General features: G+C 40.3%; 1 protein-coding gene across 1 annotated transcript; it reads left to right on the top strand.

Annotated features, from left to right (window-relative positions):
* The first annotated feature begins 1845 nt into the window (after positions 1 to 1845).
* LOC138928450 (uncharacterized) lies at positions 1846 to 9840 on the top strand. Its single transcript, XM_070285526.1, has 2 exons — positions 1846 to 1957; positions 9476 to 9840. Exons 1-2 carry the CDS (start codon positions 1846 to 1848, stop codon positions 9838 to 9840), a joined length of 477 nt encoding a protein of 158 aa, XP_070141627.1.
* Positions 9841 to 10042: the final 202 nt, after the last annotated feature.

Raw genomic sequence — 10042 nt, 5'->3', positions numbered from 1 at the left:
TATAAAATTATTTTTTTCCAAGAGCTAAAATTAATTTTTTATCTCTTAATGAGAATGTTGGTGAAATATAAGTGTCCAAAAGTAAAAAAAAAAATTATTAACTTATATATTGTGTATTTTATTTGTTTAGCAACAAATGCACACAGCTTAAGGGGGGTAAGGCTAATTCGGTGCAAAACTGCCCACTGTTCAAAAAAATGTTTTGGCGAAACGGCTAAAGTTAGCTTAATGATTTAAATACCATAAATTAACAAAACATTTGAGTCATTTTTTTAAATTTTTTTATTAAAAAATATTTACAGGCCTACGCTAGACATATACGCCGCCGCGCCACGCCGCCGCCGCCGCCGATTTTTGCCTTATTTGACGCGCCGCCGCCAAATTATGAAAATAACGGCGCGCCGCGGCGCGCCGCTGGTGCGGCATCGGCGCAGCTTCAGCGCGGCCTTCAGTGTCATTGTTCTTTATAAAACTTTAAAAAAAATAAATAACTCATTAAAATGGCCTTTTTGCCTTATTTGACGCGCCGCCGCCGCCGGTTCTTTCTGACTACTACGCCGCCGCCGCCGAGTCATTTTGACCTCTACGCCGCCGCCGATGCCTTTAACCATCGGCGTAAACCTCTAGCCTACGCTATATTGCTAATCTCCTGAGTCCCCACAAATAAAAGTTGGTTTTCGGTGTACATCCTAACTGTCCACAAAACGTCCGATATCAAAAAAATGTATTGCATTCCTTAAAGAATTAGTGCCCCAAGGTACTTAAGAGACGTTTTTATTTTTAAAAATTTTTCCCGATTGTTTATCAAAATTGGAAGTCAAAACCCCTATTTTCGACTAAAAAATTAAGTTAATTTAAAAAAATATATATATTAACATTAAAAATATAAAAAAGCTTTACGTGAGTACCTGTACAATTAAATTTCAAAGTTATGTTCGAAATTTCAAACCGATTGGTTAAGTAGTTTTTGAGTTATAGAGTACACCGATTTTCAAAATGGCATTTTTCAGGAGAACGCTTTAAACTTTGTGATTTTCATACATCAAACACCAAACGACTTCCGTTCAACTACCCATAACTTCGTCAATGTTGTAATAATCGATGTAAAACTTTTACACAATATTTTAAGAATATTAAACCTTTATTTAACAAAAAAAAAAAAAAAAAAATACCAAAAAAAAATTTAAAAACCTTACCCTAACCTGTGTTAGTATTTTTAAGATTATAGGCACATAGGCAAATTTCGGCAAAATTTTTTTTACCATTTGTCATCTTAAAAGTGCGACAAACACATTGGCATACATATGAACTGTAGATTATTGTGGGGTCACAACTATAACTTTAGCTAAACATAAAAAATACGTTTAAAATAAAGGCCAGAAACATGATTATTTCACATGAATATAATGAAAACAATAATTATTTTTAATATATTAAATTATATCTCATTTTATAGAAAATACCTTGAACTTCAAAATCCATTACAAAAAATATTAATTTGGACACGTAATTAATAATCGGACCTCTTCAAAGTTCGGTTTGGTTGTGAAACACTCGCGATGCGCGTAGCTACGCTTTGCAAATTAATACATCTTCACATCTTTAATTTAATTTTTAGAAAGTCCTGTTAGATTTAAAAAAAATCTGGTATGCCACAAAGAAGTTTGGATATTTAAGAGACGATCTGTTTACTTTTCGTACATTTTTGTTGTAATACATTTTTTTATTTTTGGCCTATGGGCGCAACCACTGTGCAATGTCAGCTCCGGTTACACGCTCGCTAACTGCAAACGGGTGCGAACTGACTCGTCAATAGATCTGAAGGCGGGTCGACCATCTGATATCATGGCAATGGAGTTGGTTGATCTTATCAACAAACGCTTCACGGAGCAAAATGAGCACATCAGTTCAAGCTTGGAAAAGCTGAACAATGAATTCTGGCGGAGCTTGAACACAGGTTTAGCCAAAAAATAAACGACCTATCTGAGGAGGTGATCGTTCTCCGCTCACAACGGGACAGACTGGATGAGAAGGTTGGGCAACTGGACAGGGAGGTCGCTGATCTGCGTGCACTGTGTGGAAAGGTGGCTTAACTAGAATCCAAACTGGCATCTCAGAAGGATCATAACCTGGTGTACGAGGTGCGCATACACGGCGTACCATATGGTGAGGGCGAAAATGTCCGAGCCTTATTCCACACGCTGTGCTTCAACCTGCAACACCCCCTCCAAGAATCCGGTATATCTTTCGCGCCCGAAAAACCCAAAACACACAAGTCGACCCGGGGATCATCGTCAAAATGGAAAGCGCTCGGGTGATGATCACACTTCTCAAAAAAATTGGGGCGTACGTACCGGCGCGAGTGTAAATGCCAACTAACTCTAAAGCTCTTTGGTATCGACTCGGAAGCTGCAGTTTATGTTAATGAGCAGCTGACCAGAGATAATTATCTCATTTTCAAAGAAGCCATGCCTATGAAAAAGCATCGTGTCCTTACAGCTGTTTTCGCCCGCCGTGGCTTAGTTCACGTTCGCTTCACGGACAAAGACGGCGTAAACTGCATCGCGCACATGAGCGAGCTTTCGACGCTCACTGCTGACCCTCTCTCTTCGTCCCTCACCACCTCTCTCTCTGGCGCTACGATGGAAGCTGGAGACGCTGCCGCTGCTGAACATAGCTTTCGCTCTTAATCAATTTTATTATTTTCTCTTAGTTAAGTTATCATTAGAATTTGTTTATTGTTTGTTGTTTGTTTTTACTTCTATGTTCTTAAATTGCTTTGCAGATATTTGAGCTTGCATTCCTAACTTTAGCCAAATCTTCCAGTGCAGGATGAAGTAAGGCGTTCCATCACTGACAGCCTGATAAAAGTAATTAGTAAACGTAAAATCGGGCTCAAAGTTGTTCATCTAAATGCCCAAAGTCTATTGCGAAAAATGGATGAATTTCGGTTTCTTTTTATTAATTCTGACGCAGATGTAATTTGTGTGTCATCTTGGCAGGGGACTTTAACAGCAATCTGTTAAAGGAAAGACACCTTTTAGATAATTTTGAGTCCTTGGGTTTTTATCCAGCTAACGACACGACGCCAACGCATTTCAGCAGCACCTGTGATACCCTACTTGACCTATTTTTTATAAATGACCCCAGCAAGATTTTACTTTATGACCAGGTTTCAGTACCAGTTTTTTCTAGACACGACCTAATTTTTCTGACATATGACACGTCCTTAGACTATAAAACAGACTTTTTTGCCTATAGGGACTTTAGGAATATTGACTTTACCGGACTCCAATTAGATTTAGGGTTATGTGACTGGGAATCTATTTCCACCTTACGTTGACATTCAACTCCGAATCCTAAATAGCAATATGCAGTACCTGTTTGAGAAATTCGTACCTTTAAAAACCAAAATGTCTAAGCCAAGCCTTGGTTTATTGTAGAGATTAAGAATCTTATACGACAGCGTGATGCTTCTAATAAAAGATGGAAGCGTTATAAAACTAACGAACTCCACAGTCATTATAAGATTGCCAGGGAAGCGGTTACACAAACTGGCCAAACGTGACCACTATAAACTAAAATTTGGAAACTGTATATCAGCAAAACACAGATGGACAGAACTAAAAAAGCTAGGGATCGGAAAGTGCGAACAGAAAACCGAGCTCAACGTTAATGTTGAAGAACTAAATCAACAGTTTACAACAATCAATGTACCTGAAGCAAAACGTAACGTGTACCTGAACAACGTAGCCCCCTGTGATAATATATTTAACTTTGGGTGTGTTAGCCAATGTGATGTCCTTGATTGTATACTTAAAGTTAAATCTAATGCGGAAGGTCTAGACAACATAAATCCTAACTTTCTAAAATTATTGTTACCATGTTTACTGCCCTATGTCACCTATATTTTTAACTATATCCTTAAACAGTCATCATTCCAAAATGCGTGGAAATTGGCAAAAATACTACCGATTCCTAAACAAAACAATGAGTACAGACCGATCTCCATTTTGCCATTTCTTTCAAAAGTGTTCGAAAACGTACTGGCCGGTCAGATACAAGATTTCCTGGATAGAAACATTCTCCTACATAATAAGCAATCTGGCCTTTGTAGGAAGAGAAGCTGTTTAACAGCAATAACGGACATCGCAGAGGACATCAGACAACAATTTGACAAAAACCATGTTACAATCTTGACGCTACTTGACCATAGTAAGGCTTTTGACTCCATGAATCACAATACCAAGCAAAAAAACCTATTTAACTTTTCTGATTCTTCAGTTAGACTGATTGCGTCTTATCTTATTGATAGACTTCAAGCGGTTGTAGCAGGGGCGGTGACCTCCGCCGTAAAAAAACTGACTCGTGGCATTCCTCAGGGATCCGTCTTCGGCCCTTTACTGTTTACAATATATGTCAATGATTTACCAAATGTCTTGTCCGATTGTGAAGTTCACTTGTATGCCAATGATGTCCAGATATATGTCAGTAGTCCTGTTCGTGAAATAAATATATGTATAAGTACATACTTTATTGACTTTATTCTTCCTTTAAGGGGGTTTCCTGAATTAGGAGGCAAAAAAAATCGATTTTTTTTTTATTGCTTAAATCGATAGATAAACTATCTAAGAATATACCACAAAAATTTCAGAAGCCAATTCGAAGTATTTTCGAAGATACAGAGATGAAAGCAAAGGAGCGCCCAGTAGGTTTGCAGGCTCTTGGCGAACTTTGAAGCGCGTTTTCTCCACTTCACATTTTTCGAATTGGCGGGAGAGATAACTAAAAAACTTATTGACCGATTGAAACGAATAAAGGCTTATTCTCTTTAGAATTAAATTCTCTTCTAAATAGACTACAACGGTTGTTGAAAACCGCTTTTTATATTTTTTACAGCATGTTAAAGTCAATATTTTATCCCGAAAAATGCAATATTGACTTTAACATGCTGTAAAAAATATAAAAAGCGGTTTTCAACAACCGTTGTAGTCTATTTAGAAGAGAATTTAATTCTAAAGAGAATAAGCCTTTATTCGTTTCAATCTGTCAATAAGTTTTTTAGTTATCTCTCCCGCCAATTAGGGACTTCTGTGACGAGGCGCTTCAGTAAACTACTTATAAGTCCGCCATTTTGAATTTTTTTTTTTTTTTTTTAATTTATTTAAGCACTTTAAATATGTATAAAAATATACCAAAAATTGCAAGAAGCTTGGTCGTTTCTTTACCTTCCAAAAAAAAATCGCGAAAAACAGCTATTTTTTGGCCTCCTAATTCAGGAAACCCCCTTAAAGTGAACGGACGTGTTTTTTTCTTGCGCTCCCGATTTGTGTAGAATATTTGGTGTTTCAAATAATTCCCGTTCACTTCGCGTGTGCATGCTACTAGTTTATTTTGTGCTATTTAATTCAATTTAAATTGCATTTTAGTTTGGGCTGCTGCGGTTGCTTTGCATTTTGCTCTTTTTGCATTCCCTTTTGTGCCTTTAGCGTTTGTTGTTGTTTGCGTTGCCGCGACAGCTATAAACGGTTCTACTCAGTGCTTATCTCTCGCTCTCCTGCTCTTTGCCCCCCCGCTCATCAAGTGCCGCTGCATTTAATCCCTTGCGCCCTCTCTTAAATAGTGGAAGTACAGTGGTAAGTCCTTATAATGTCCCATAATATGGTCTGCTTCGCCAAAAATGGTAAGAAAAATATTACTTACGGTGAACTCACCATCACCTGTTGGCTGTGTGACAACATAGTACATGCCAAGTGCATTGGCGTTGTTGCACGGACAGTAGATGACGTGGCCAAAAATATCGGCGTACGTTACTTCTGCGAGGCCTGCCGCGAGGTGGAGAGGGAAATTATGTCTTTTATGCGGCAAACCAGGGGTGGTTTTAAAGAGCTATTATTGAGTTTTCGCAAAACTCAAGATATGCTCTTGGCGCTGGATACTCAATTTAATAGCCTCAAGCTGTTAAATGAGTCTCCTAGGCGCAAAAAAACCGCAACTGGTGGGCAGCATATTGGCGGATCCCAGCCACTGCACAGCAGGCACTGCACAGCAGCCTCCCTCGACTCTGCCCCCGACCCCGGGACAAATTCCAAGAATCCTGAGATCGAGCGCTAAAAAAGATTCGGTATCCGAATGCGTCGCGGGTCCCTAATCCCCGTCCCTGCCAGGGTATCAGGCCCGGACTACCGGCCGAAAGTGGTATGGTGGGTGAGTCTGCCGTGCCAAAACCCCTTACGGCAATTCCACCAACAAAACAGTTATTTGTTTCGCGGCTTTCCCCTGATCAGACATCGGAAGATGTCATAGCTTTTATCCAAGGCAAAGTAAAAGTCGATAGAGAAAAAATTAAGGTGGAAAAATTTTAATTTTCTTACCCTAGGAACACTTCGTCTTTCAAGATAAATGTTCCTGACGAAGTCTTTGGCACTCTATGCTCTGCCCAAACCTGGCCACAGTATGTGGTTGTCAAAGAGTTTGAAGGTACGAAAAAGAAAAAGCGGCCTGTAGGAATTACTCTTCCTAGGCCAGATTTGCCCAATGCTCCGTCTACGTCTTTCAATTCCGTCCCAAAAAAATAACCAGTTCCCTTGGTTTTTTTTTTTTTTTTTTTTTGTCGCGCGGGGTCCGCTTCCACCTCCCGCCCAACCGACCGAGGGGCGCAGCCGCGTGACGTACGGCACGAATCGCGAACTAGATAGACGCGGTGAATGAAAGAAGAAAAGAACGAGGAAACGTTACGAGAGTACACAAATAAAATTTAATAAGAAAAAAAATATAATTTATTAAAATATGTATATAAGTAAAAACGCATGCAAAATAAATATAAAAAATATAATATGATGTAACTAACTAATAACTACGATAAAAATATAAAAACGCATGCAAAATAAATATTAAAAAAATAATATAATGTAACTAAATAATAACTACGATAAATAAATAAAAACGCATGCAAAATTAGACTAAGGTGATACATTACGAGCTAACTCAACAGGTATTAAAGTTTTTAGTACGGAAGGGCTATCACTACGAATTATAATGTCAGAGAGGCGGTTGTAATTCGTACATAAAACCCTAAAGGGTTCATGTACTTCAAACTCCCGCCTACAGTGATTTACTACTAAAGGGATAAGGGTTCTAGATGTTAGTCGAAGAACGTGGAAGTTAAGCTGCCCTAAAAGAAAGGGGCTCTCAACATCACCGTTTATTAGGTTATGAAGGAATACGACACCAAGCATCGTTCTACGGTTAGCTAGGGAGGGTAAGTTAATTAATAGGAGTCTACTTGAATAGGACGGTAGCCTCTCATCAGCATCTCAAGGTAGGCCACGGAGATTTATTGAGATTTAATAAATTAGCACGACACCATGCTTGAAAGTTATTAAGATCCGATTGCAGGTCTGACTGGCAAGAGCTGTCCTTATACTGCAAGCATAGCTTAACGTCATCAGCGTACATAAGTACTCTAGAATTCGTTAGAACCATCGGGAGGTCATTGATAAACAATGTAAATAGCAGCGGGCCGAGGTGGCTACCCTGTGGGACGCCAGAAGTGACTCTGAGGAATTTGGATAGAGCATTTTTAAACAAAACCTTTTGAGTTCTGTTACTCAAATAGCTCAAAATCCATTTAAGAAGATCGACAGGAAACCCGATTAAGTCAAGCTTCCTTACAAGAAGAGAGTGATTAACCGAGTCAAAAGCTTTACTGAAGTCTGTGTAAATCACGTCGGTTTGAAAGTTACGTTGGAAACCTCTAATAATGAAGGAGGTGAGTTCCAGGAGATTTGTAGTGGTCGATCTTCGCCTCATAAAACCATGCTGACATGATGAAATTACGGATCTGCATAAATGCTGCAAGTGGGGAGTAATTACATTCTCGAAAAGTTTTGGAATTGCCGACAACTTAGAGATTCCTCTATAGTTGCTGGCGTCCGATTTGCTACCTTTTTTGTGGAGAGGAATGAGAAATGATTCCTTCCAAATAAGGGGAAATTCTGAGGTTTCTAAAGATAAGGTAAACAATTTCAGAAGGGGATTGCACAGAGCTCCGGCACAATACCTGAGCACACAGCCTGGTATTCCATCGGGACCCGGTGAGTAAACTGGTTTTACACGATGAAGATCCGAACTAAGGGAGCTTTCGGTTAAAATAGGACTGAAAATTAGGTTCGACTTGGGCAAATCAAAAGAGTAAGTCTGATCTAAGCTATTTGAGGAACAATACGTAGTTTTGAAAAACTCGGCAAAGAGATCGGCGATGGCCTGATCAGAGTTTGCTGTAGCGTTCTTGAACGAAAGCGATGAAGGATGCAAATTGGGTTTTCGCTTAGTGTTAACAAAGGTTTAAAACTGTTTCGGGTCCTGCGTGAATTGAACCCTACAACGAGTTAAATAACTTTTATAACATTGCGCGTTAAGCACGGTGAAATTCGACCGAGCACTAAGATATCTTGAATGAACAGTAGGAGATCCGGTGCGTTTATAGCGATTATATAGCCTAGACTTAACGTTTTTTAGGCGTGTCAGCTCTTTGGTGAACCAAGGTGGTTTACTAGAAACCGACGGATAGGCTAAAGGAACACACAATGCAAAGAACGAATTCATGGCACTGTAAAAAATATCCACGGCGGACGCCATGTCAGTACATCTGTAAAGTTCAGACCAATTAAATTGGGAAATCAAGATATCTAGCCTTTGAAAATTTGCTTTACGGAAGCAGCGAACTTTAGTCGCTGAGCAACTCAAATCAGGTTTGGTCTTTACGACAGTCCCCAAATCGATGGTCACTTCGAAAGTAGGATGGTAAGGGTCTTCGGGAAGCGTCAATGGATCAACTCTTGTTAAGTTTACACCTACAGGATCAGAGACAAAACTCAGATCTAGTAAGCGATTCAAAGAATTTAAGACATGGTTAACTTGAGACAAAGAAATGTCAAGCAAGCCATCTATCAGGTCATGCTGTGCCGCAGTTTGGAGGACATTGGACGTACCATCTGATGAGTTATTAGTTGGTCTCTATCCGAAAGCATGTTGGAACGGCCTGAATTGCCGAAAGGTGTTTCCAATAAATAGGCTCTTCAGCAGATGGAGGAACGTAAGAACAGGTTATATAGATAAAACTACCTGGAAATGATAGTTTTACACAGATAAATTTAATACCTGTGAGATCGTCAATTTGAACCAGTTCGGATATAAGGGTGGAGTCAACGGCAATTAAAACTCCACCACCTCGCTGGGAAAGACGGTCCAATCTATAAGTTGTGTACTTACCCGGAAAAATTTCGGAACTGAGAATCTCCGGCTTTAACCAGGTTTCGGTAAACACAATCACCTGGGATGCAAACGAAAAACTATTAGAATACAATTTAGATAGCTTGCTGCGTAAGCCTCTAGTGTGTGAGGAGTCGTCTGACTCCCCACCAATAATGGCGGCGGCAACAACAACAGCCCTAACACCGGCCATCCGCGCCAGCAACAACGGCCACAACACCGGCCACAACACCGGCCCGAACAGCGGCCACAGCAACAGCCGCCACGTCACCAACAGCGACGCCATCAACAGCGGCCAACGGCCTCAACACCGGCCAGAGCAGCGGCCACAACAACAGCTCGCTCTCGCAGCCAACAACAACGACAGCCAGCGCCAGCTATCGGCATCAGCAGCTCCCAAAAACAACAACCATAGCGAAGCCGCGTCAACAGCAGCAACAACAACCGCAGCTACGTCACCAACAACGACAGCGGCAGCGCGCATTAGCAGCTCCCAAAGCCAACAACAACGGCGGTCAGGAGCCGGCAGCGCCAACGCTCATGGAGAGCTACAGCCGACGGCAATAACAACTGCCGCCAACGCTCATGGAGAGCTATAACGAAGACAACAACAACTGCCGCCAACGCTCATGGAAAGCCGCCGCAGCTACCAGCGAAACCAAAACAAACCGGCAAAAGCCCCAAATTATTCTTACTTTGTAAAATAAGTTTTTGTAAATAATTTTTATATAATAATTAATCATTTATCACTTTGTAAACATAAGCTTTG

The sequence above is a fragment of the Drosophila kikkawai genome, chromosome 3L, assembly GCF_030179895.1.
Source record: "Drosophila kikkawai strain 14028-0561.14 chromosome 3L, DkikHiC1v2, whole genome shotgun sequence".
Taxonomy (NCBI): Eukaryota; Metazoa; Arthropoda; class Insecta; order Diptera; family Drosophilidae; genus Drosophila; species Drosophila kikkawai.
The sequence above is the reverse complement of the archived record's forward strand: the minus strand, read 5'-3'. Positions and strand labels throughout refer to the sequence as shown.

Bases quoted from the DNA above. Each gene is read 5' to 3' on its own strand.
- LOC138928450 (XM_070285526.1), top strand. From the start codon at position 1,846: ATGGCAATGGAGTTGGTTGATCTTATCAACAAACGCTTCACGGAGCAA. The intron at 1,958-9,475 runs GTTTAGCCAAAA...CATCCGCGCCAG, and splicing joins CTGGCGGAGCTTGAACACAG to CAACAACGGCCACAACACCG.